The 27,082-nt window shown below is 43.0% G+C and overlaps 2 protein-coding genes across 10 annotated transcripts in view; both read left to right on the top strand.

The window, feature by feature from the left end:
* The window catches only part of LOC117425776 (espin), a 42,506-nt gene extending 31,786 nt beyond the window's left edge, over positions 1 to 10,720 (top strand). For 3 of the 7 annotated variants that reach the window (XM_058993043.1, XM_058993039.1, XM_058993038.1), the window contains 4 exons: positions 215 to 595; positions 7,853 to 7,932; positions 8,629 to 8,640; positions 9,123 to 10,720. In XM_058993043.1, the coding sequence (XP_058849026.1) occupies positions 215 to 595; positions 7,853 to 7,932; positions 8,629 to 8,640; positions 9,123 to 9,270 (621 nt within the window). In that variant the 3' untranslated portion in view covers positions 9,271 to 10,720. The remainder of the gene's footprint in view (positions 1 to 214; positions 596 to 7,852; positions 7,933 to 8,628; positions 8,641 to 9,122) is intronic. The other 4 variants (XM_058993044.1, XM_058993041.1, XM_058993040.1 and 1 more) reach the window with 3 other exon arrangements.
* A 2,345-nt stretch (positions 10,721 to 13,065) lies between these two features.
* Positions 13,066 to 26,915, top strand: LOC117425353 (rho guanine nucleotide exchange factor 16). Of its 3 annotated transcripts, none has more exons than XM_034904342.2 (15): positions 13,066 to 13,324; positions 15,211 to 15,972; positions 16,428 to 16,479; positions 16,965 to 17,122; positions 18,431 to 18,487; positions 18,944 to 19,104; positions 21,279 to 21,431; positions 21,986 to 22,115; positions 22,280 to 22,354; positions 22,611 to 22,703; positions 22,817 to 22,971; positions 24,222 to 24,410; positions 24,845 to 24,918; positions 25,200 to 25,301; positions 25,483 to 26,915. In XM_034904342.2, exons 2-15 carry the CDS (start codon positions 15,352 to 15,354, stop codon positions 25,620 to 25,622), a joined length of 2,160 nt encoding a protein of 719 aa, XP_034760233.2. In that variant the 5' UTR covers positions 13,066 to 13,324; positions 15,211 to 15,351; the 3' UTR covers positions 25,623 to 26,915. The 3 variants fall into 3 exon arrangements, with proteins under 3 accessions (XP_034760233.2, XP_058849017.1, XP_058849016.1); XM_058993034.1 differs by lacking the exon at positions 13,066 to 13,324 and adding an exon at positions 13,360 to 13,733; XM_058993033.1 differs by lacking the exon at positions 13,066 to 13,324 and adding an exon at positions 13,978 to 14,670.
* Positions 26,916 to 27,082: the final 167 nt, after the last annotated feature.

Raw genomic sequence — 27,082 nt, 5'->3', positions numbered from 1 at the left:
AAAGACTTTTCATTGGCTGAGAGAGGCCTTGATTCCTTGTATTTTCATTGGCTGACAGAGGCCTTGATTGCTTGTAGTCATGCCAGGGCTTTCCTTCCTGTCTCTGTAACCTAGCCCAGGTGCTCCCAGAAATGTTTTAATCAGTAACCCATGTAGGCTGCTAGATTACAGTGCTTTTGCTATATTAAATCTGCTTTTTATCTCTCTTTTGCAGGCAGAGGTCCCTGCATCTCCACCCCCGACCTCAACAGACCCAGTAAGCCCAATAGCTCCTACTGCCCAGCTCTCATCCACAGGCCCCACAGCGACCACCACCACCCCCACAGAGCCCCCTGCCACCCCCACACCTCCCCCCAGCGATAGGCAGAGCCCCAAGTCCCTGGCAGCAGCCCTGACTACAGAGCAGCAGCCCACCCCCGTGGTGGTGAACGGGAATGCAGAGTCCAAACCACCCAGCCAGATGAGCCTGGCAGACATGGAGGCCCTTGTGCCCACCCACGACGAGGGCGGCATGCCCATCCCTGAGTGGAAGCGGCAGGTGATGGTGCGCAAGCTGCAGCTCAAGATCCAGGAGGAGGACGAGAGCAGGCGAAAGGTAGGAGACGCAGAGCAGAGAGAGAGAGCGAGGAGGAGGGCAGGGGAGGGAGGGCGGGGTCCTGCTGGTTTCTTGGTCTCCAGCTATTGCAGGAAACGAGGTACAAGCTGCATCAAAGGGAAGTATTAACAGAGCTTTTGCTCCAGTAAACATTTTGCATTGCTTATTTTTTTAAAAGCAACAGTTCATTCCAGTAATGTTCGAGGCTCATACTGTGCACGGACCAGTCCATCCTTTTAGAGCCAGAAGGTCTGGACCCAGGAACCAGTGGGGACTGGGGGATTGTTTCCTGCATTGCATGAGATGACCTGGTTGCAGTTTTGCAGTTCATTAGATGCTAGAAAAGCAGATCTCAAAAGACTTTCCTAACTCCAAATCTTTTACTTTGTGTTAAAGCTTTGATTATTAAAATATGTACATATTTTATATGTGAAACTTCAAGGGGAAGATGCATGCTGAAACATACATGCATTGTGAAAATCCCAGTGGAAGGAGAATTAATTCCAGACATGCCTAGTTATAAATCCAGCGCAGGATCTGCTTTAGGAATCAATAATTGTAAATATTTTAGAGTCGCACAGCCTATACCCCTGTGAGTAATAACTTTCTCTTAGTCATGCATTTCTGAACTGACATGCAAAGTGATAGTTCATCCAGAGTTTACGCAGCTCAGCTTAAGGAGCCTGTGTTTGAATTAGCCCTGTGCTGTGCGCTGCCTGCCGAGTGCAGTCTATAGGTGTGTCTATTTGCTTTGTAATCCCTCCCTCACTAACAAGTACCAACAGCTGTTACTGTGTATTAAATATCAACCAGACTGCCTCTCCATAATTTTTATATATATATGTATTCTAATATGCTGCAGTTTGTTTGTTTTACAAACTACAAAATGAATTAGATTGCAATTCTCATGTTTAGTTATGTCTGTACTTCTGGGTGAACTGGCCCATTAGCAGCTCACTATGTGCAGAAACCAGTTTCCGAGCATTGTGGTCGATGGATGGTTGGTTTTCATAGCGTGAAGTTTAAAATAAATAGGGATATGGCCTATTAAGGGTGCGACGTATGCAGGCATTATAGCTTGGCAAAGTACAAGAGTGTCTCTTTGGAGTTCAAAAGGGCATCTTCTCTGCGTGGTCTGTGTGACATTTTTTGGAGTTGTTTGTCTGAGTGAAAAAATGGATACTTTAAAGTTGCAGTATCCATTCCAAGGTTGCTTCCTAAAACCTAATAACACAGCCATGAGATGAGTAATATAGGGTACCTAATAACACAGCGATGAGATCAGTGATAGAGGGGGCTGTACGATACAAGCTGATATCAACCCCACCAAAGATCAGCCATTACCAACTGCTATGAGCCCTCTTGTCTGATACAAAGACGGCTCAATGAAACCACTGTAATGGTCTGCTGTATATTCTATATGTATATACAGAAAAGAGAGCCAGGAAAATGCTAAAACCTGGGAAGCTAGATTGGTGTCCAGTGACCGAATGGATATTTGCATCCTCTTTGTAACTGAGAACTTGGCGGTGGTATACTGCAGCTCTAAATTATTACATGTTGATTCAGTGGTGTGATGCTGGGGCCTCCCTCACTGGTCGGTAACTAGTAGAAAACAAACAGTATGCTCATGAATGGCTGTAGGTATAAGCATCTTTCTCATTTCCGAGTCTTGCTCTCTTGACTGCTCCATGGCTCTTGTGTCTTAACTGCTCCTTTTATATGGCGTTTCCATGTCAGGGTTCTCAAAACAAGCCTCAGTACTTCTCAGAGCGGTTGATTGTTTGTGTTACAGTGCCTTCGTTTTAACTGTTTAGATCAGGTTCTATTAGAAAGAAAAGTGTGGAGGACCCACCACGTGTATGGCTGATTCTTTTCAGTGCATGACTGCTGACTGTCACTGACTTCCAACCCTTCCTTCTCCAACTTCCATCATGAACCTGCAAGCTTTCCGGGCAATGCCATTACACCACTAAATCCATGTAAAGCAAATGTGTGAAGAAGAAAGAAAAAAAGCATAAATCATCATCCTGAGGGAAACCCTGTCCCTCTCTTCTTCTTCTTTTTTTTATCCCTGATACAGTTCACCGACACCGGGTACTATCAACCTGAGGGTTGGCGGTACTCCCATACCCACAACGCCATCCTCGGGCCGTTTGGAGAGCTCATGACAGAGGCCGACCTCATCCGCATAGAGAGGCAGATCGAGAACCTGCAAGTGATGCACAAGGTCCAGAAGGTGGAGAAGGAACTAAACCAGCTGGAGCAAGAGCTGCAGCAGCTCCTGCCCGTATCGGTGGCGTTGTCTCACGAGCATTTCACTGTGAACCCCAAGCAGGTTCAGGGGCAGGCTGAGGACCTCCCAGCCTGGTGCAGCAAGATCTCCACTCTCCTGAAAAGCATGGCTGTCCTCCTGGCAACCCTGGGGGGCAAGGAGATAGACATCTTGGACATGATGCCACGGGCCCTCCCTGAATACCACAGGAGCTCAGTACAAAGCCCTCCTCGGTCTCCTCAAGCAGCAGAAGCAGCAGCAGCTTCAGTCAATATCGGGAGATCTCAGTCATTTTCTACCAGGGAGGAGGTGGAGAAAGAGATCAAGCAGTGTGGCGTGTCGGTTAAAAACCTGAAAGCAAACTATGAGCTGCAAAGCCAATCGAGGGAGGAGGACAGCAAACCAAACAGGGTCTACAAACGCAAGAGGTCACTGCCGGTGGGGAGCGAGTCTAGTTACAGATCAGAACCCATCTTGGAAGAGGACTACCTCTACGACAGCGGAGAGCTGCACTGGTCAAACGAAGCCATGCAGTCGTCCCATGACATGCCGAACATGAAGCTTGTGGACGAGCCCATAATCATGCCGTCCTATGCCCCACTTACCTACAGGGGATCTGAAAACGTATGTCAAGCAGAGATAGATCAGTACAATCAAAACTTAAGCATGGATCAAGACGCCCTGTTCAGCCCAGATCACTTGACCCGCAGTCTTCAGGTCCAGACAGACCTGAGTTACGTCCAGGAATACATAGACATGAGGAAGGAGAGGATTGTGTTCTTGTTCCTTGAGCACTGGCGCAAGTGGACCTTCACAGAGTCCTTCAGACGGAAGCAGTCTAGAAGAAGAAGAAGCATCTCGGCTGCTGTGGGCAGGGGTTTTGAAGACCCCAGTGAGGTCGATTCTGACTATGAACATGCAACCAGCGAGGATGACAGGCTCATCTGCTTCATGAAGCAGAGGCAAGTGGTCGGGAAACTCATCGGCCACTGGAGGACCATCATCAGCCAGGTCCCCACGCGGCAGATAAGACGACTGAGCAGGGCGCAGATGATCTACTGGCCCGAGCACTTCCTCCCACACATAAACGGCGCCCCTGTGAGCTACGACAACTTGACCCTGGACCTCTTCATGCTGGGTTACTTCCAGCTGCTGGAGATGAGCATGTCCCACTCCGAACGCAAATTCCGCCACCTGCTGTGCTACGAGATGTTTGACCGGCTGGGCAGCCACAGCTGGGAGCTGATCCGCGAATTCCACCAAGAGGTGATGGAGGAGATTGAGTCCGGGAAGCGAGACTGGACAGATGGGTTCGAGGACATCAAGCAGAGGTTCTTCGTGGATGGTGTGCAGGTGGACTCGGTGGAGGCGAGTGCAGACAAGACACGCCCCGTCGAAGAGCTCGAGGAAACCATCCCTGACGTACTGTCTCAACCGGAGTCGATCCTCGGCTCCCCGAGTGTTGAGGACACAGTGGAGGAGCTCAACCAACCTGTCCCTACAACCAGAAAGGACTCCATCCAGCTCATCTCCGAACTGGGCGAGTTCAGCAATGAGGAGATCTGTCGATACATAGACCGCAGCTTCTCCTTTTGGAAGGAAAAAGAAGCCGAACTCTTTGACATTTGACCTTCGGGGGGTGGGGAGGGGGTTGTCTTATCGATTTCATTCGGGGGAAAAAAAACTAAAAATGAGCTACAGCAAAAGGGTTCTGGTAAATCCTTCTTAAAACAAGCTGTTCGGATACTGTCACAGAATTTAGTTTAAGGTTATTGTCAGCGTGGAAGTAGCATGGAGTTAGCTAATTATGGACATAATGTGATATTATCAGTATATGAAATACAGTACCCAATCCAACAGCAGGGGGACAGGGGTCTTCCTGTAGCATACGCAGGCTTTGTCAGGAGTTCCCCAGTTTACTCATTCGTTGACCTACACTGTAATGCGTTTATTAAACCATCCAAGGTTTTTGCATTACCATGCAATTAAAAAAAAAAAATTCAACGAAGACACCAAGTCAAACAAAAGAGGTTTTAATTAATCTATGATCTGGTTACTATTAGAAATATTTATGGATTCCGAATAAAAACAAAACAAAAAAGAAAACATTTTGCATGCATGTACGTCTAAATAACGCAGAAGACTGAACAATACAGAAAGTATTTGAAAGCAGAACAATACATTTCAATGCAGCGGAAGAGGATTGCAGTTACAAATGTGAACGTGTGTTGTGGTCATCAATACATCAAGTATCGTATAGATTTAATAATAATGATTTAACTACAAAACAGCTAGTCTGAAAGTGTGATAAATGTTTTATTCTGATTGCTTGCCTTGTTATTGAGAGAGGTAGCTGGGCTATGCATTAAACAGTGTGGGCTGAAGTGGTTTAAGTCGAGGCTGGGAGTCTGGAAATCCTGGTTTCTGTCACCAAACCAGTGCAAGTGTGTTCCCCCGAGAAGTGACAATGAGTTGGCAGCAAGCAAAGGTAATGAGTTGAATTCAGACTCGGAGGAATCAGTTTCCCGTCCCAGCATCTCCAGGACGATTGAGTTTCTTTGAAATCATGTGTGTGAGGCTTTGTGTTTTCTATGCATGCATGTTTACCTCTCGCTCTGTAATGTTTAGATTAGATCATCAACTCACCATGACTGTATTGGGATAGAGAATGAAATGGTGCATGTTAATATGTTGCTGCTTGAGGTTTTGGTTTTTGTGTTTGGATTTTTCCAGATTTGAAACGTGTTCTGTTCTTTTATCGGTTAGCGTGGCAAGTCGTTGGGTTGTGTTCTATAATTTTCATGTGGTTTTTGAAGCTGGAAACCCTGTTACAAGTGTTCTGATTGTGTGTATGTAGTATCGTGTTGCAAGTCATTCTTATAATAAAAACGTGCATCAAGTTTCTGTTTTTATTTTTCTCATTCATTTATTTCAGCCCTTTTCTCCTGATCGATTTTCCATTCATTTGCTCTCGTCTTCTTAGATGTGTAAATGCTACAAATACTGTATGCAAGCAGTTAAATTGTGGTAGACTTCAAGAACGCAGTAAACGCTCAGCCAGTATCAAAGTAATTTTACTAACTGTCAGCAATATACTTTTCGTAAGTCAGACTGATCTTGACCAGTCTTATGAATGTAGACTTTCCCCCGAACATACGTTAAGTGATCTTCACAAGCCCAGAGCACGCCGACGCTCTTTCAAACCTGCCCGTAATGAACCTCATTGTGACTAAGCAGGAATCGGGGGTTCAGGACAGTCAAAGCACCCTGGGTCAGTTCAGTTTTCTGCAAGAAAATGCTATCTAGAAACTCTTCAAAGCTCATAAACCTGAGGTTTGACAGCAAGCACTCAAGACTGCACAGTGCAAATTAACAGCAGATAACATGCCCATCCTATCATCATGTAAAAGTAGAAAGTTCACTCAACTTCATTTGCAACACAAATCCTCCGCGACTCACTTTCCCCGCTCTGCTGTCATTCACTTCAATTCTTTTCTTTTTTTTTTTTTTTGCATTCTATAATTCCCAAGGGAATAATGAATAATTAAATGTGTAGATCGTCTTACGGAGAGGCTGGGGGGTTTCTGCCAGTGAAAATCCTTCATGTCAGGAATCCGAGAGCGATCCTCCACTATAGCGGGTGGAAGATGAGCAGGGCTGGATACCTCCATCGCCACTGGCTTCCGATTACAATTGAATAGGCTGGAGAGGCTATGCTTGCAAACTGAGACGGCTTTTTTGTAACCTTGGAACAGAATAGCAGGTACTTAGGACAGCCGGGCATGTTCGGTTGTTATGTTTGCTTATGAATCATGAACTTATTTGTAGGTTACCGTTCTGTGACAGCCTCTTAAGCGTGTCAGACGGTGCAGCGAAGTGACACTCATTTGCAAAACACAAGCACCTGGTAAGGGCCCAGGTTGCAAAGTCAAGGCTCCTGTGCAAGAGTGGTATTGAAATGGACTGCAGTTCAACTGCATGGAAACAGCAAGCTGTATAAAACGATACCAGCAGACTGCAAACTGCACTGCTTGTATTGCTGACAGAGCATGGATTGCAGTTAGAGTTCATTCTAGTTATATGTTTTTCAACAGCATTCGGAGACCTAATCATTACTGCCTAGTGACTGAATTATATATGTCTGAGTGTGTAACAAAGGAGGAGCAAACAGTCTGCATTGAACTGCAAAGGCTTCATATTTAATCAGGCGGTTTTGGAGGGTACTGGTATCGTGCAGTGTCTACTGGCATCAGAATGGGGAGAAGCCTGTCGTACGTGATTTCTTTGTTTTAAAATTGTTGCTCCAAACAGGAGATGATACAATAAGTTGTGCCACTGTGAATGGAGCAAACTTCCCCCATCTAGCAGCTGGTGATCATGTGATCATTGAATGCGAAGGACAGTGGAGCTGACATCAGTGTGAAGTGAAGCTGTGGGCTGAGCTGACAATGGCCTTGCCAGACATTCTACCAGTAATGCAAGGACGATCACATGAGTAAACAGTGCTGCTTTATGTAAATGGTGTTGCTCAGTTTTTTTTCAGAAGTCTGATTTCTCTTCTGAACAGTGGCTGACTTTAACACAGCCATTCTAAACCTATAAACTATAAACCTGTTTTTTCTCTTACCCCCCACCTTACAGAAGTTTACCATGGTAAATTTGTCATTTTACAGTTTCCCCATGTTTATACTATGCATCTACCATACCATGGTTTGCCATGTTTATTAATCTGCTGTAACCATACCTCTCTGGGCTTTACAATGCTGATCTATGCTTGACCATGCTTTGACAATGCTTTGTTGCACTTTAGTATTGCTATGGGGAACTTTGCAAGGGTCGTACCGGAGATGTAAATAAAACACCAGCAGGGTTAATCTGGTTAAACGGCAGTGTGGTTCAGGGCTGCCTCTGTTCAGTCATTACAATAGAAATCAGCTGCTTTGTGGGTTCATGCATTTCACTGCGTTTTGCTTTGATTCAAGGAGAAAGAAGAAGAAGCTCGCTTAGCAGCTATGCCTGCCTGGAGGAGGGAAATAATGAAGAAGAAACTGGAAGACGAAAAGTGAGTTAGGGTGCTTCCGTGACGCGATAAAACACTTTGCAAAATCAAAGAAAGAAATAAATCAATAAAAATAAAATTTCTTTCTTTCTTTCTTTCTTTCTTTCTTTCTTTTCTTTCTTTCTCACTCTTTCTATCCTGCTTTTTCTTTCTTTCTTTCTTTCTTTCTCACTCTTTCTTTCTTTCTATTTTTCTTTTTCTCTTTCTTTCTTTCTTTCTTTCTTTCTTTTTCTCTCTTTCTTTCTTTCTATTTTTCTTTTTCTCTCTTTCTTTCTTTCTTTCTTTCTCCCTTTCTTTCTTTCTTTCTTTCTTTCTTTCTTTCTTTTTCTTTTTCTCTCTTTCTTTCTTTCTATCTTTCTTTTTCTCTTTCTTTCTTTCTTTCTTTCTTTCTTTCTTTCTTTCTTTCTTTCTCACTCTTTCTTTCTATCTTTCTTTTTCTCTTTCTTTCTTTCTGTCTTTCTTTCTCCCTTTCTTTCTTTCTTTCTTTCTTTCTTTCTTTCTTTCGTTCTTTCTTTCTTTATTTCTATTTCGTTAGTTTGTTTTTTTTATTTCCTTCCTTTGTTATTTGTGTCTTTCTTTTCTTGTATGCCTGTATTTTTTCTGTTCCTTCTGTTTCAAAATGAAATGCATGTTCAAATTCTGAATGATTTATTTGTTTTCTTCTTTTTTTTTTTTTTTCTTCCACTCTGCGCTGCGCAGGGAGCAAAAAAGGTAAGCCTTTCCGTTCTTTGCATAATGACCTCCCATGAGCTTTGTTAAACCAAGCAAATGAGTGAATCAGCTGATCATTACAGGCACTGCAGGTATTGGCTGTAGGTTGTGCTTGCACAGCTTATAAAGAAGAGGTCATAAAGAGACACGTTATAAAACTCTAATCTACTTATAATGTTCATTACAGTAAGAGCATCACCACGCGGTGTTTACAGTGTGTAACTGCATGGCATTTGACAGCAGTGGCAAGAATGGTGTCTTATCTCCTGTCAGGGATCTGCTGTAGCACTGCCCTGAGGTTTAAATGATTTTAATCATTTTGCGATCTCAGGAAATGAATCGGGATATACAGAGTTAGTGTCTCTTGACCCGAATCCATGAAGGCCCTATATAAGTTATTATGGCAACTTTAAAATCTATAAAACTAAAGTGATAAAAACTGCAGTGATTTAAACTGGCTTCTCTTTACCTCCCCACCCCAGACAAGAGGACGAGAGGACAAAGAAGGAGAAAGATGAAGAGGAGAAGGAGCAGCTGGAAAAAATCCGAACCCTGGGGTATGACGAGACTAAACTGGCGCCGTGGCAACGGCAGATCATCCTGAAGAAAGGAGACATAGCGAAGCATTAGGAAAGCGCTAACATTCTCCGCACTGAGTGAGAGAGAGACACACCTAGTACCTGTCTAGATAAAACATACATACACCTGTGCTGTGCATAGAGGGAGCCACTCACGCTGTACTGTCCCACCCAGGACTCCATTCACCACGCTGCACACTGCAGTGGCATCACCAGCTCTAACGATGTGACTGCAGGGCTAAGGAATCTGGCTCTTCTGGGTGCTTAGCAGAACTCAAAAAACACAGATTAACCCTTCAACGACTGGCACAGAGTTTAACCTCCTCTCTCTCTCTCTCTCTCTCTCTCTCTCTCTCTCTCTCTCTCTCTCTCTCTCTCTCTCTCTAGGCTGTCATAGGTTCGCTGTGTAAACTTTTTGGTTTCTGGTTTGGGGGGTATTCAGTACTAAATTCTTTTGACATGGTGAAACGATGACTTTAGACACATTTTTAATCTACCGTTAATTAAGTAAAGTAAATCAGAAAGGCAGCATTTTTTTCACAGCATTTTTTTTAAGTTTGGGTTGAAGGAAAACATATTGAACTCCATACACCAGCTAATATTGCACTCCAGGTTAAGTTAATTAGGGGTGTGCAGAAAGATTGATTGAATACCTGCCGATGATTTTAAATATTTCTTAAAGGCAAGTACCAGTTTCTGCTCACCCCTGTATGAATATCTTCTCAAAGTAACCAAGTAACGGACTGTGAGATGCGCAGTCATTTCACTTCTTTATGGGAAATCGCTGTGTTGTAAAACAATTAATAAAACAGACACATGAACTTCATTATATAGTAACAAGCAGGCAGATGTCCTTGTTACCGTATAGGCAGAAAGGACACCGGAACGAACTAGCTGTTGACCGTGCTGGGGGGTGACTGGGCTGCTGTACAGCACTTTGGTTGTATTTCCAATCTCCCAATGTTTTTCATTTACTCTTCTGAGCCTTTCTTTTTACTGCTAAGAGCAGCAGGACCAACAGGCTACTAGATTCACTAGCACAGACCGATTTCACCCCCCAAAGTGTGCTGAATGTGTGTTTTCTGAATGTTGTACATACAGCATGGGCCGATCCCCTGTATATGTACGCTAGATTTGCAAATAAAGATTATATATATAAATATTTAAGAATAATTCATGGAATAAAGATGTTTCCTTGTTGGGTAAACATTCAGGAACATTAAATTCATTGGATGCCATATTGATGTTGAAGCAAAAAAGATATCTATTAAAGCAGAGTTATATAACATCATTGCCATTAGCAGATTTTCTATATATCTATATATATATATATAAGAGAGAGACTCGTATGCTAAAATCCTGTATAATGTTTCTTTCTGTCTTTGTCTCTTATCTTCTGCAGCCTTGCTTATGTAGCATCTTGGTATATTTGTGTAAAATAAACCCAAGAAAAAGGCATTTTCTGGCTCTGTCACTTGGGATTAAATAAATCTTTAATCATGTCTGAGGTGTGTCTATGGATTTTGTTCCCTACACTTTTTGTATAACAGAAAAATTATGCAAACAGGAGGCAATGCTCTTATAAAAGCTTCCCACAGTAAAAGCATAGTAAAGTGTAATAAAGCATAGTGAAAGCATGGTAATGCATAGGTAATCATTGTAAAGCCCGGAGATGTACGGTAAAGCACATTACAAAACATGGTAACCCACAGTAAACTATGGTAAATGACATTGTATAATCATAGGAAAACTGCAAAGGTACTGTGGTAAACTTTTCTAAGAGCATAGCAAAGTTTTTCAAACTTGAGCGTTGTTCAAGTCCAGTTTTTGAAAGCAGCAGGGCAGTCTTTATCTGCTGTGGGTTGCTGAAAACAAAAATAATAGACTAGAAACAAATACAGCCACTGGCCTGATCTGTTAAGACACTATTAAAGCCAGTTGTGTTCAGTGTGTTTATCCAGAGCAGTTCTGTTTGGGGAGTGATGCAGCAGCACGGAGACAGACAGAATGAAGCTGATTCCACACCTTCCTTTATATTCTTTAAAGGCTCGAATGCATTCAAGAGGCTGCTGTAATGCACACGCTTGGAGAAAGAAAAGTGTTCCATTTATAGAATTGCATTACATAGCATCAAAATGAAAAAAAAAAAACGTTCTAAACATTCTGAATATCCCAAGGGCAATTGTAATAACATCCATTTCCATCATGATTACGATTTACGGTGGTTTATGTTTCTGTAATAAGACTTTTTAAATGCGATCTATGTAAAAAAATAACAACATGGATAAACAAGTCTCTCTAAATAAATTTATAATATACCTTCCCTTATAAAAGTTGACCTTGTTTACCTCGGTAAGGGTTATACTGTGATACATTTACTACTGTGGTTTGCCACACCTGTCTGTGCTTTACAATGCTTGCCTGTGCTTTATCGTGCTTTCACAAGGCTTTATCACGCGTTGCTGTGCTTTTACTAAGGGAAACTGTTATTTTGAAGCAATGTATTCTTCTTTTACAGGATAAAGTATAGGAAAACAACCAAAACACCTAATATTACAAGACTTAGAAGAACCAAGTTTATTCATTTTAAAAAAGAAAGAATGAATGATGTGGTAACAAAGGCTTTACAATGCAAAATAGGGCCCCATGTGTCCAAATAAATATAGATATATTTATATATTCTGAACTTTTCTGTGCCTGTTTAAGCAAACTGTATTTCTCTCTGTTATGGCAAGTCACAAAATCCTTATCTAAAGCTGCTCCAGGTAGGTCTCAGGTAACCAATGTGTTACACGTTCGAGTGTGTTGTTTATGTGTAAGTGTGTGTGTGTGCCTGTATCTGTGTGGTGTCACTTTAGCACCGAGCAGATTACAATTATTCCTTATAGGACAATGTAGCTTTTTACCAGCAGGGGGCGCCTATGTCGCTGTATTGGATAGATCAGGTCACTGTATTGTGCAAACGGAAAGCTGGCGCATTGTTGCACAAACTGGTATTTACAAATGTCAAAGTACAACACGGCAGTTACCTGTTATTGGAAAACACGTGACCGTGTATGGAATTGTTTTGCCTCTAATACACAATTACAGAAATTGTCTAAAAAAAAGAATACATAGTTAATAATAACAAATTATTATTATTATTATTATTATTATTATTATTATTATTATTATTATTATTAGTAACTGGTATAAACATTACTGTTTATGATTATATGTTGATGTATGTACAGTATTTTTTCTCTTTTAAATTTGTCAAAAAGATTCAATCGCTCTATTTGCAGCCAGTTCTCATTGTGTCCATCTGTACCTGTCTAGTCTTTGAATCTCCATGTGATAAATTAACACAAGTGAATTGATTAATAGGCTACAGTGTTTTGCCTTATCCACTGCAAAACGCTACTGTCGTCATATTACCCACAGTATATTTTGTGTCTACAACTGTCTGGAAACAGTTACTGTACTTATCTCTTAAAATAGTATCTCACAAGATGAATCACATTACCCTGTTTCATTGTACAGCAGACTTGGAAAAGTCTCCATGGGTCCCTAATTATTATTATTATTATTATTATTATTATTATAAATATGCTTCATACTGTATGTAGAGCCCCTATTGACCCCACTATAGAAGTCTCTGTTACTTCTCGAGTATTTTCGTTTCTGTACTTGACTAAATCCTCACATCTGTTTTTATAATTAAATACATTTTATAAAGACACAAAAGGTAAGACACAGTAAAATGTGACTCAATACAAACCGTGAACCGAGTCACTAAACTGACACTGTATAATAAGATACCCACACTTACTGTGGGTAAGGTTTCTGGATAAGATAACGTTGGGCGATTTCTATGCTTTGTACCTGTGTATGTGATGGTACTGTAACTGACTGCCCGTTGCACACCTGTAGTGACGTCACCATTCCATAGTGCAATTGACTCAGACGGGACGGGAGGGACGAGTTCAGGAAGTGAAAGAATGCAACACACATTGGAATCTGTGAAGCAGGGAATCGACTTCGAAACTTGGGAAACAGAGGGCAAATTCAACAGAAAGCAGCTCCGGGACTCGACTGAGGAAAAGATAGAGAAACGAGGAAAGAAAGTGAGGCGGGTTTAATGTTCCTGTTATAATTTAAACAGATAGAGGCCGCGGAGTAAACAACGGTTTTACTCGACAGAATGTATGTTTGATCTCGCTTCGGTGCAAAGTTGAGGGGTTCATAAAAAAAAAAAAAAACTTGATTGCAAAGTTTAAAGAAAGTTGAACATACTTAGCAAAAGTGGTGTTTTATATTTAATTTCGACTTTTTTATTGGATCATTTGTTTATGCAAATGAAATGTGTGGTGGTGCAGCACGTTTTATATCTAGATATAAAGTGTCAGTGTATATATATATATATATATATATGTTTCTACGCTTGCTACCTGAGATTACTTTGGCAGGGCTTGTCTGAATGCCCCGCTTGCACACCTGCTGGAACGTGCTGGTAACTACGTTTGGTTGTCCGGGGTGAGCTTGCACCTAACCGCATAGTGCTTTACTATTATTTAACAATTATAAGTAATTTTTCCGTAACTTAATGAAGTTCTTTGGGGGGTGTATTGAATGATGATCGCTTCCAGGTCTACTGTTTTTGTTTTCGTGTTCAGTGCATTTGAACTCCTCTCCAGGATTGAACATGGCAATACTGTGCTACAAACAAGCTGTGCTCGGCTAATCATATAATTGAGTTCAGGTTTCGTTTACGGTATGTTTATTGTTCGTGTTTTAGCACAGCCTTGTCACTGTGTGCTTTTAAAACAAAACAAGATGTAGAACGCGTTTTACGTAACCAGGGAACGTTCATTATATAACGAAATCTGTTTTAAATAAATTTAAAAAAAAAAAAAAAAAACCTTCGACTAATAGCAAATCAGACGGGAATGTCAACCCCTATTGCACAGCAGTTCAGTTTTCCTCATTATTATTATTTTTTTTTTAATAACGCACATAGGTAAACCCCATTGTCTTATTAGCTAAACCCTGCAGTTTGATTTATGTGTTTGCTTCAGAGTTACGTTTTGTACTAATTTTTGACATTTGATAAGTTTAAAGTTCAAAATTTAATTTCACCCAAGTCCCTGCACTTGGTCGTTTTTTCCTCATTTTAAATGCTTTCAGAGTTGTGGCTGAGTAAACTGCCCGGTGTTTGTGTTGAGTCTGTTATAAATAGATTACATGCAGGGGCGTGAGGAGTGGAAGACTGTGTTGTGTGAGTAAGCGTGACACAGAATCCAACTATAGGCGTCTGGGTTGAGGGGAAATTACAAAGCCTCACAAGGTAATCGCTGAAACAAAAAAAAAAAAACACCGTGGCGAAATGAGGCAACCCCCTCAGCTTTAGGGTTTTCACAGGATTGATGCTGGCATTGCTGATGGTTGCAAGGTCTGGAGTCCTCCAGGTTTTGTAAGTATCATTAAATTATTAACCTTGAAGGAGGAAACATTGCTTCTGTTATATAATGTATGGTGCAGGTGGGACAAAGACCAGGGGGCTCCACACCTCAAGGACTGGACCTGTGCACCACAGCCAGATGTGCTGGATGAAGGGAGAACTGGTGGTGGTTCAATCATTATTATTATTTGTTTATTTAGCAGACGCCTTTATCCAAGGCAACTTACAGAGACTAGGGGGTGTGAACTATGCATCAGCTGCAGAGTCACTTACAACTACGTCTCACCCGAAAGACGGAGCACAAGGAGGTTAAGTGACTTGCTCAGGGTCACACAATGAGTCAGTGGCTGAGGTGGGATTTGAACCGGGGACCTCCTGGTTACAAGCCCTTTTCTTAAACCACTGGACCACACAGCCTCCTATATGCGTTGGGAAGGTTGGAACAAAGACCCCACAATGGAGTATTGAGATACCCCAGCCTTTACAGTGTGGTATTATTTGTTGAATTGTGTTATAGTTATCTCAGTTAATTTGTTTATTTTTCCGTTCCAGGAAATCCTTATTTCCTTGAAAAATGAAAAGGATGAGAAGCTCCTGTAGTGCTGTAGAACCCGCAGGTGTAGATTTTGATTTCTAAACAAGGGGGTTATTTTTAATGTTTTTCTGGAGGGGGTGGGGAGAAGCAAAAACAGCATGACCCAGCGGCACTCGGTCGGTTCAATGGGGGACCAGGCCCCACTCCTGCTGGCGGGACAGTTTGCCTCTGACCTGCAGCTGGATGCCAGCCGCAGCGAGCCCTCGGCTGCAGCAGCAGCAGCCACCCCATCCCGAGAAAAGCACCACTCCCTGGGGCACCTCCCAAAGGTGGACTTGTCCCTGCCCAAACTCTCCGCCTCTCCGGAGGACGAGCCCAAGAAGATCATCCTGAGCACACAGAGCGAGGCCTCCCGAAGGCGAGGCACCCAGCAGCTTATTCCCAAGGGCCTGGCAGTGGCCAGCAGGCCCAAACAGAGGTACCACACCACTGGGGTGAGCATGCCCATGTGGGAGGCCATCTCGCAGCAGGAGAAGCGTGCCTCTGTGCCAGTCGTGAGCTGGGAGGATTACAACGCGGATGATTTTGATGAGGAGGGCGGTGGCATGCTGAGCAGGAATCGGAGGAATCAGTCCTACCGAGCGGCGGTCAAGGGCTTCCACAACGGGGCCCTGGAGCCTGTGAAGACAGGGGCCCCTGAGCCTGTGAAGACAGGGGCCACTCTGAAACCCGTCCAGGAGGAGAGGGCCCCCAGCCCGCGCAGCCCCGGCAGGAGCAAGGTACCAGAGGAGCAGTGCTTTTATTTCATCAGGGGTTCTTCATAATCTGAATATTGTTGTTGTTGTTGTTGTTGTTGTTGTTGTTATTATTATTATTATTATTATTATTATTATTATTATTTAGAACAGGGGTGTCTAATCACGGTCCTGGAGGGCCATTCCACTCCAGGTTTAAATGAGATAATGAACCACTTCAGAGTCTGGATGGAGGTTTAATTGGTTCAGTTAAACAATTTAGAACAGGGTTGGAACAAAGACCAGGATCGACAAAGACAGCATTGTCCACCCCTTCAAATGTCTCATGCTTTAAAGGGTTTTTTTTTAATTGTAACAGAATTAGTTTTGAGCCGTCATTATTATTATTATAATTATTTAAGATTGAAAAAAAAACCCTCCCTGTACTCTTATGCGCATTTCCAGTAAATTCATGCTAATATTTGATTCTTTTTGATCAGAAATCTTTAGGACGGAAGAGGAATACAAAGCATGGTGGCTCCTTCAAAGATGGTATGTCACATTGTTTCTCATTCAGTGATACCTTCTGATGACCGCTTCTGTAGTCATATACTTTGTTCAGACATAGTTAAAAAAAAAAAGATCAAGCAAAAAGCTTGCATGCATCCAGTGGTAGGTTTAAAGTGGGTTTGTCCAGTGAGTCGTATTTGTTAGTTAAAACGTGTCTTGTGTCATGGGCTGAGTGCTTTACATAAGAAACTGGTTTTGAAGTATACATGCCAGATTCTGCAGGCAGGCGCCACATCAGGGAGCTGGTAGTGGCACACAGAGAGAACTAGTGCGCCCCTTTCTCTTGTGAGCGGTCAGACCCATGGACCTGAAGCAGGGGGAGACCCCCTTAGAGGGGGTGTTCCGGAGGTTCTCGTTGGTCGCTAACTCCCTGGAACCGGCTTGGGACTGGCCGGGGTCCTCGGCCGGGGAGGGGGGCTCGATCTCGGAGACCCTGACTAACTTCCTGACCCGGCTTCTCTCCTCAGAGCCGCGGCTGTACCAGGAGATTCAGGAGAGGGGGCTCCACTCCAGCAACCAGGACCCAGACGATGATTTTGTGCACGTGGAGCAGCCAGGGCCGGATGAGGGAATCGTGGTCAGGAACTACCGACCCACCCAGCTGACCTGGAGCCAACTGCCGGAGGTGAGGGGCGAGGAGGGAGGGAGGGAGGGAGGGTTTAATCAGCTGGGAGAGGTGAGCTGGAGGAGGCGTAATGCCGTCCCTGTTTGTTGTGATGGAAATGGGGTGCGAATCACAATGGTTACCCATCCTGCTTCAGCAGTAAAGAATCAAATTACTTTTATATAAAAGTGTTCAAAATAACGCTGTGTCCTCTTATTGAATTGAATTAGTTTTATATGAAACTGAGTTAACAGTTCAAAACCATGCTGTGTCATCTGATCCAACTGCAAGGGTGCTTTTCCCATGACAATGACTGACATAACGTTTAACACTGCAGTACTGATCTGCATTAGTAGAGAAGCTGTTGCAGACTCTCTCTCGGCTCTCAGTGCACAACTTGTTGTTAAATTTGACTAATCTGTATTTTAATCTCATTTTATGTAGCGGTTAGAGAAATATCACTGGACCCTAGACCTAATGAGAAATGCACACATGTGCCCCCTCTGTGTGTTTTCCCAGCTGTGTCTTTAATGGCTACCAGCTGTGCCCAAATGTTGGCAAGCAGGCCTTAAACATTCTGTATAATACAGAAGTCTCGTACTTTATGTTACCATTCATGGTATTTTTATACTGGCAGCTTGATTCAGCTCCTTCACAGGAGACTGGGACAGGTGCTTGTCTCCTAGTCTTTTCTCTTCCTCTTCTTTTTGTTCATTGTACTGTTGCCATTTCAACTGAAGCAGGAAAAATACTCCTGGGGTGAATGCAAGACAAACCCAGCCCTATAAACAGTGCTGCGGTGCAGGGGGAGGGATACAGGACAAACCTGCCTTACAGCTTCTAGGGAAATAGGACAAGAGTGAGATCTAGTGAGCTGACTTGCCAGGTAATCTTTAGGGACTTGGGACGAAGGCCCAGGCTGATATTAAATATGGATTTAGGTTAGTTCTTGTAATCTCAGACGCATTCTTTTTGTGAATGTATTAAAGTTTGAAAGAACATGCAGTCCCTGGTACGCTTCTCTTTTTTGGAATGGAAATCCAGTAGGACAAAGCAGCCTTTCCCTCTTATGATTTGTGACTACTGCATCTCTCAGCCAAACCTGAAATGGCTCAATCTGCTACTGCTTGCAGTCAGTCTCATTCTTGTAGATCTGTGCCTTGTATGAAGAATGTGAACTAGGCACTCGCATTTAAAAGTAGGGGTGGGGATTTCAAACAGGTGTTTTTGTGGGGGTTGCTCCCCCACTACCAGGACTTCGTGAACAGTGCTTCGTGAAATAAACAGTAAGGCTGATGATTGAATTGGGATTTGATCCTTTATTGCCAGGTACAAGAACGAGGCATCCTGGATCAGATCTCACCCGAGGAGCGCAAGCGACAGGAGGTACGATTGACAGCTTCACAGGCCCCGTCTAATTCTCATACAGCCAGAGCAATCTTAACACAAATACGCACACAGACACGCATGCACGCACGCACACACACACGCACGCACAAACACAAACACTCATCCATGCCTAGTTTTAATATAAGCTTGATCAGCCACAGTGTGTGTGTAACAAGCTCAGGTGTGTCTTATTAAACTCATTATAAAACCAGGAATGGATCAAATGTTTATGTATTGGGGGAGGGGTCTTGCTTCCATTCCTGTAGTATAGGTCATATTGGGGTTAAAGGCAGTCAGTTGTGACTAGTGAACACATTCCGGTCATTGCAATAATTCAAACCTGTTGTAGATCGTTTGTATATAAGAGTGGGCGTCTATGACAGGTGTTGCCAGCGTACTGGTGTTCGCGATTGCCCGTGACGATGCACGCTTCGCTTTTTATTTTTGTGGCAGGCCATCTTCGAGATCATCATGTCCGAACACTCGTACCAGCACAGTCTGGACATCCTGGTGCGCCTCTTCAAGAAGTCCAAGGAGCTGAGGAAGACCATGAACATCACGGAGCACCACCATCTCTTCTCCAACATCTCCGACATCCTGGAGGTCAGCAAGAGGTACAGAAAAAACGCACTTCCGAAACTACAGGAAACTAACTGCGGCTTTCACACGCCTCAATCTGAATTAATCTCGGGCAACCTTACAGAATGTGAGATACTCCAAGGTTAGTGACTAGGGTCTGTGAAGCCAAGCGTTTTCGAACGTTTAGACTCGTGCCTCCTTTTGTCTGCTTGACTTAGTTTCTTTCAGATTCTGATTGAGCGTTTGGAGGTACGGAGCTTTAAGATCTTAAAGTTGCTCTTCTGGTTTGTTTTGTTTCCCTGGCAGCAATCCACGAATAATCCATCAACGCAGCTCAGTTAATTAGCCCTCAAAGACGGGTTTAATTTGGTGTTTTGCTCTTGCATATGGGGAGAAGCTATTTCTAATTGCCTTTATTATTCTGTGTTTATTTTTATTTTTCCGGTAGACAGTATCTCAAGCCTGGAAAGCCTGCTTGTCGTGTAGATTCGTGCTGGAGTCCAGTACACTTTAATCTCTGTATGCTCAGACAAGGAGGATGTGTTGAAACATGACCTTTTTAATCACATTGCTGCTTCCCTGTTTTCAATCCAGCTCATGCTAGTCAGCCGACACACTCACATGTGTCCGCTTGTTCAGCTGAAGAGCTGCGCTTTTGTTTTGTTTTAGACTAGCTGTTGCTCGGTGGCTGTTTTTCTAGTTAGATTTGAACACAGTGCGGAATAATCCTGTTTGAGCAAGTTGAATACTAATCACTTTCACAGGGTAGTTTCAAGCTGATCCATTAATAATCAAGTTGTTTGTAGAATCGAGGAAAAATCATTAATTTTTCATAAAGCGATTTAAAAAAAAAAAAACATGTTTTAACTACCTTCCAAAAATGCTTTCCATGTATGTAAGAAAAATGGGATAAGGTTAGCACTTCAGTACATTGAATGAGGCATAAGTGGTGGTTACACTAATGTAATGTACTTGATTGAGGCCATACTAAGAGATTTAAACAAAGCATACAGAGTTCACATAACTCCTGATGTTTCACAGCCATACCAAGTTGCACCAAAGGGGAGCGGTCCAAACCAAAAACCCTGCAAACAAAAGCCATGTGACTACTGTACCTGCCACGCCTAGTAAAGTACACTAGACTGTTGCTCAGAAGCCATTCTGGGGTTATTGTTGTGTAACCACAGAGGCTTTTGAATTATGCTGTGTCCGTCTCGGAATGGAAATGTCTGTTTCATTTGAGATTAAAATGCGGCGGTGTCACTGTACGCAGGCTTGTTTGTTAGATAAGGAGCTGACATACACATCTATAGTAGCCAGAGCTTTTCAAACTTGGTTTGTTTTGCAGGAGTTGCTCAGTGTTGTTTGCTGAGCCTGCCAGCAAAGAACAGCTGCCCTTTTGCTCCTGTTTTGTTTGCATTTCTGTAACTCAGGCAGCTTTCGGATTGTGTTTGTTTGTTTTAATAACAAAGCACAGGCGGTTTGATTTACTAGTGTTTTGCAGCAAAATACCAAAATCATATTATCATTGTTTAACTCTTAGTGGTGGGGGGAGGGTTTGGCTTAGCTAGTGGGGGGGGAAAACATTCTTTCAAATGTAGAGTGAAAAGAAGATCTGTTGTGTAGTTCTGCGGTGTAGTTAACACGATGAATAAACAAGGTGGTTAATGATTGTTTTTTACTGATGTTTGCTTTCAGATAAAATATGTTCTTGAAATGCATGTAAAGTACATGCAGGTTTTTGTGCCAGTCTTAAGGATATTTCTGGCCCTCCCTAGTCTGTGAAGTTACAATGGCCAGGCTCCAAACCCAGTGCCCTAACCGCTGGACAACAGAGATGATGCAAGACAATGATGTTATTCTCTCTGTATCAATGTCCCAGTTTCAGAACAGCAGAAAGTTACAATGAGAGTCTATTGAAATATAACCCCACACTTGCTTGCAGCAGGTGATTTTCTTCTTGTAAGAACCTGTCTGTATAAAAGGAAGGTAGGAGATCAGTGTGGCCCTGTCCCCCGGCAATCCCACCATTTAATTAAACCGTATATCTTTTATTAAGCCACACCCTCTGTTTCCATGCCACTCTGTTGATCGTCTTTACTGTGTTGGGGGAACATGGCGTACAGTAAAGCCCTGTAATAAAGGGATTCCTGATTTTTTTTTTTTTTTTTAACTCGTGTGTAAAGGCGTCTCTTGCACTGTGTCGTAGGTTCTTCTCCGACCTGGAGAAACGACACGCGGAGGACCCGCTGATCAGAGACATCAGCGACATCGTGGAGAACCACGCCTCCACCCACTTCAAACCCTACATAATCTACTGCTCCAATGAGGTTTACCAGCAGAGGACGCTGCAGAAACTGCTGTGAGTAACACCGAGAGCAGCTCTTCTACAAAGGGCTCGCTCACATTTTAAAAGGTCACGATGAAACATTTTTAAAATTCCGTACCGGACAGGGGTGTAGTCCTAAATCTGAAGCTAGCGGAACGTCACTAAAATATTGAAGTTCTTAAACAGGAATTAATATGAGAGGTTGCATCTTCTTTTGAAGAGTTATCTGTGCGGTTCACTATCCCTACAGCAGCCGCTTCACGGCTTGTGTCCACAGTCGTCCATTCACTGTTGCTGCCGTCTTCGTCAGCATTTCTAGTCTTCCTTAAAGAAGTAGTTTGCAATAGTTCCCAATGCTTTTGTCATTGCATCAAGAGGACTAGTGACTGACAGTTGTGTGAGAGATGCGAGTCATGGCTTAGCTTGCCTATTCTACGAGTTGTGACTGGACTGCTCCAGCGGTACCGGAGTGGCGCCATGTTTCACAGCCTATACGCACTCTCACTTGTGGGACTGTGTGGTTCTCCCCCAGTCTCTGCAGCTGCTTCTCTTAATTGTCTTTTTTTTTTGTCTGTCGGGTGTTGCAGGGCAAGCAACACAGCTTTCAAGGAGGCTCTGAAGCACATCGAGATGACGACGGATTGCGGGGGGCTGCCCATGATCTCCTTCCTCATCCTGCCGATGCAGAGAGCGACCCGCCTGCCTCTGCTTATGGATGTGAGTGCACACTTCCTCTTTCACCTTCTGCACCAGCGTGGCGGTCCGGTTCTTATGCTGCTTTACAATAGCACAGTTTTGGGCATCGGGTTTAGTCTAACAGTGACTTGTAAAGCATGCAAACTTTATTATTATTCATGTTTTTTTTTTTTTTTTTTTTTCAGACTATCTGCCAGAAAACCAGCACACACCTTGAAGAATACCACTCTGCAGTGAAGGCTTTGAAATCCATCAGCAAGGTAATGAAGATTCACCAGAATCAAATCAGAGGAGCTCATACCTTGCACCATAGAGCGATTGTTTTTCTTTAGGAAAGAATTTCAGGATTGAAACCGCATTCCCCGAGGAGCAATTCAGTTTTGCTTCTCTGATAGTGCTCTGGATTCCCCACTCGTAGGGATGTCTTTCCAGCAGAGGACACTGCCCACCCAGCTAGCAACTCTCGTTCACTCTGTAAAGGATTCAGCTGAGCGCTCTCTCTGTCTCCCTGTTCAGCTGGTGAAGCAGTGCAACGATGGAGCCCGCAGAATGGAGAGGACCGAACAGATGTACACCATACAGAAGCAGATGGAATTTGGCAAGATTAAGGTAGGCTTTGAAAACGCAGGTGCATCACAGACGCTGTGATCCAGCTGTTTTTATCTCTGTGCTCGTTCTAACTTTCATCCATAAGCGTGCTGTGTGGTGTTGTTCCCTCTCAGCCCTTCCCCCTGGTGTCTGCGTCACGGTGGCTGCAGAAACGTGGCGAGCTGGCGGTCTGCACAGAGGAGCTCAGCATCTTCTGGAAGACTTTCACCAACAAGAGCTACTACTTGTTCCTTTTCAACGACGTGCTCATCGTCACCAGAAAGAAAAGGTGGGTCTGACAGCGCGAAGAGTGCTTTGCAGATTTTCAAGGTTCACGGTTTCACAGTGGCACGGACAACTACAGTTGCAGCTAGTAGTATTTCCGTTAAGAAGACACTTTTTCTTCCTTTTAAGAAAACGAGCAACAAAAAATGTATAGATTTTCTTTGGACAGTTCTTTTGGATATGTGAGGTAGTTGTTGCTGTAGTGCTTTATTGACCTTATTAAACTCACAGTAAAAGTTGATTCTGCAGCCATTTTCATGGAGTGCTGCAGTTTAATCAAACCCTCCCAGTCGTGCTTGCAGAGTTGAAACGCAGAGCCCTGCCTGTGCCCCCCCTCATCGGGGTTAGCAGCGAGTATTCACACTTCTTTAGAATTCCAGGCCTGCAGTGAAAGGTCGTGACTCTGCATTCCTGCCTCGGGTAGGAGAACGCGATGAAAGAGGCAGCTGTAAGAAATCAGCCAGCAGAGGACCGAGAAAGATCCGCGCAGCGTCCCTTAATGTCAGCAGTGGGAGACGGGCTTCATGGCTTCCTACATTTCCCAGATTCCTGGATAGCTTGCATGCTGCCTTTTTATATGTTTGTTAGTCAAAACATGAATGCAGAGCATTGGTCCGGTAACTGGTGTGAAGACTGACCGGCCCATTGCCCCCCTCCTCCTTATTTTTAGTTGACAAGAGCACTCTTAGATAGCGGCAACTAATGAAGGACACATTGACTTTATAAAGCTCTTGAAAGCAGTAATACTGCATTAAATAAAATGCAGACCTTCTTTTGCATCGATCTATACATACCAGGGTGTAGAATATCTTTACTTGACAGAGGTCGCACTGTACATCCTACATATTGATGGCAATGATTGGCATAACATAGCAGAAATGCATTCAATCATTTTGCTTCTGGATCACTTTATTGAGAGAGTTTCATTTTGGGAGCAAGATGAAGAGAGATTACAATGAGGAAAACAACTGTCCTGCCAAGTTTAGCATCAAGCAAGACTTTCAACAAAAGCTCCTCTTTACAAGAGAAGGCGTTCCGTCCCAGATTAACCCCTTCCTTGCCACACTGACTTGGCTTCTATATTGTATGAAGTTGGGGAGGGGGCATACTTTTACAATTTGCTTTAAAATTAAATGTATGTGTGTGTTTTAGAAATAATATTGTTAAAATATGTATTGGATAAAAGGTTTGACATGCAAAACATATGTTATTGCTTGAAGTGTTTCTTCTTGGATGATTTTGTTCCTCTGCTAGTGAGGAGAGCTATCTGGTGATGGACTACGCCACTTTGGAGCAAATAGAGGTGGAGCTTCTAGAGAGCAGCGAGGGGCAGCTGGCGAGTGGTTCGCCCCGCAGCAGCTCCAGCCCCAACATGTTCAAGGTGGTGATGAAGAGGAACAGCGAGGGCAAGGAGGAGCAGATTGCGCTGGTCGCAGAGTCGCCGTGAGTCCCCGTCTACACTCTGTAGCACAGCCGCGCCATGCTGCTGTCAAATCTCGAAAGCTAAGCAGGGGTATGCAGGGCCAGCTCTAGCGTGGGAGACCTCCTCCTAGGTGCTGTAGAATGTAATCATCGAAATAAAAAGCAATTGATAGATAGATCGATATGTTTTTTTTTTACATACATAGATTCATACAAATACAGTTAAGTTGGCATCATTTTTTAATATTCCCATTGCAAGTTGTGTTAATGGAGCTTAGGACTGTAAAATCTGTGGTTGAACCCCCCCTACTGGTAAAGTAAATGCAGCTTTCATGCGAACATGCTGTAGAGTTCTGTACTACTCGTTCTTTGTGGTGATTGTATTCCAGCATGTTCCCGTTATCCAGCTATTTATCTTTTTGAATTATTTATTTTTTCCTCTCTCCCTCTCTCAGGAGTGACCGAGCTCGCTGGGTCATTGCCCTCCAGCACCACAAACACACAGACAACGAGGACTTAAACAAAGAAGGTAAACTGATAATCGCAATGCAGGAAACACGAGCTTCGTGGAGCAGGGGGGATATGCTTTACACTTTATACCTTTTAAGGACAGACAGCAGCAGTCTATCCTATATCAATCTATCATATATATATATATATATATATATATATATATGTATAATATAATATAATGTATGTGTGTTTTACTGTAATTTGCACGTGCACTGTAATGCTCAATATAAAGTCATTTCTGTGTTTCGGTGGTGTTAGGCTGCAAGTCCTTGTCTTTTTTCTTGTGTTTCATTTCAGATCTGCCGCAGGTGGAGATCATAAAGGGCCACAGGGCCAAGCAGCCAGACGAGCTGAGCTTGCAGCAGGCTGACGTGGTCCTGGTACTGCACAAAGTGGAGGGTGAGGAGGGCTGGGGCAGAGAATTTTACAGTAGTTAAACGTACTAAATAAATATAAGCAATTTTCTAAGGAGACAAATTTGCGTAAGGCTGGCGGTGTTAGGACTGTAGGAATGACAAACAGCATGACTAAGTGTTAGTAACCGAAGGTGTTAGTAATAGAAGTGTCTGCACCCCCGCAGGCTGGTACCAAGGGGAGAGGCTGCGGGACGGGGAGAGAGGCTGGTTCCCTTCGTCCTGCGCCACCGAGATAACGAACCGCATCGCCGTGGAGCGCAACGTGCGCCGCATGGAGAGACTGCGCAAGGAGACAGACGTGTGAGCGAGTAGAGAGCCACCAGTCAGGGAGCAGAGAGACACCCAGACTGCAGCAGCTGCACGAACGCAGCCAGAACACCTGCAGCGAATTTGGGACGCAGTGCAGTTCTGTGGCTGCTTAACACAGAGGTTCATTTGAAATGGATCAGTAACACAGGAGCCCCCCTAGACTGTGTTTCTACTGGCAAACTGCATGTGAGCTGTAATGGACTATCCAGATTATATTGATATTATTTTTATTTTTTTTTTTGCTGATAACCCAGACGATTTGGGTGAACAGCATCTCTGAGCTTCAGAATAAATGGTTTATATCCCCTTCAGTCACTGCGTGTATAATTGTACCACAATGTTTCCTATCTGTCTAGTTTCTAAGTTTTGGCAGGACAACTTCTCAAACTCCATAGAGTTAGACAAAAATGTAAATGTAAATAAGAAGTCGTGACCGACTGGGATATACTTGTATAGAACATATCTGTATATTTTAAAACAATAATAATAATTCTGTTTGTCTGTAATTGCCTTTGGATCCCTCTGTATGTGAGTGAGAATTCTGCCACACAGGGCGCTCTGTTTGAATATTCGGGGGTGGGTGGGGCGGTAAGGTATAGTGAAAGCCCCTCCTCTTGTTTGGAATTGTTTCAATTCAGCTAGATCGCAGATGTTCATACTTGCTTACTATGTCTCATATCGTCGATTAGCGTCTGTATTAAGCGGTCTGTCAGGAGTGAGCTGCAGCATGTGTTTTGTAACACTCTAGTCCAGGTTGTGCTTCTGTAACGTTATCTAATTTGTGCTTGAGGGAAGAAAGAGAAGGAATACTGGTGTCTTAAGAGGCGGGTGTACAAAAAACATATTTTTATACTGGGAATGAAAGGGATCTTTTAAGAGTGTGCCAATACTTAAAAATGTAATGTAAAATATATCTATGTATTTTAAGGGGAAAGAGGATGGTTAATTTAGATAACTAATTTTTAGGGAAGAAATTGTTTTTCTGTTTTTGGCAGTATTCCTGTGAAATTGGCTTTTTTATTATTATTTTCTTTTTGTTGTTCTAGGAGAGCTTTTGGGACATTTTCAAAGCATTTACTTCAGTCTTTTAATTACCTCCTATTTCTTAATAGGTGCTTTTTATTTTTTTTAAAATATGTAGTTAATTTAAAGTAAATGCTTTGGAAATATGTCCCTTTATTCCTTCCTTACCCTGTGCTAATGATGCCAAGCTACATCGTATATAGTGTGTGTCTGTCTGTCTGTCTTTCTCATTTCAGATTCAATTAAACTGTATGCTTGTAAATCAGCATTAATCACAGTGATAATTCTTTTTTTACTTGCATTATGTTGCTTTCTAATTAACTGGATGTAAAACACGCAGTACTTAATGTACAGAATGTGTAAGTGTTAACCTATCATATCCTGCACATCCTGGCTATTCACTGTACAGAGTCTTAGGAAGATTTCTGTAAG

Source organism: Acipenser ruthenus, chromosome 20 (genome assembly GCF_902713425.1).
Source record: "Acipenser ruthenus chromosome 20, fAciRut3.2 maternal haplotype, whole genome shotgun sequence".
Taxonomy (NCBI): domain Eukaryota; kingdom Metazoa; phylum Chordata; class Actinopteri; order Acipenseriformes; family Acipenseridae; genus Acipenser; species Acipenser ruthenus.
This window is presented reverse-complemented; position numbering and strand designations above follow the sequence as displayed.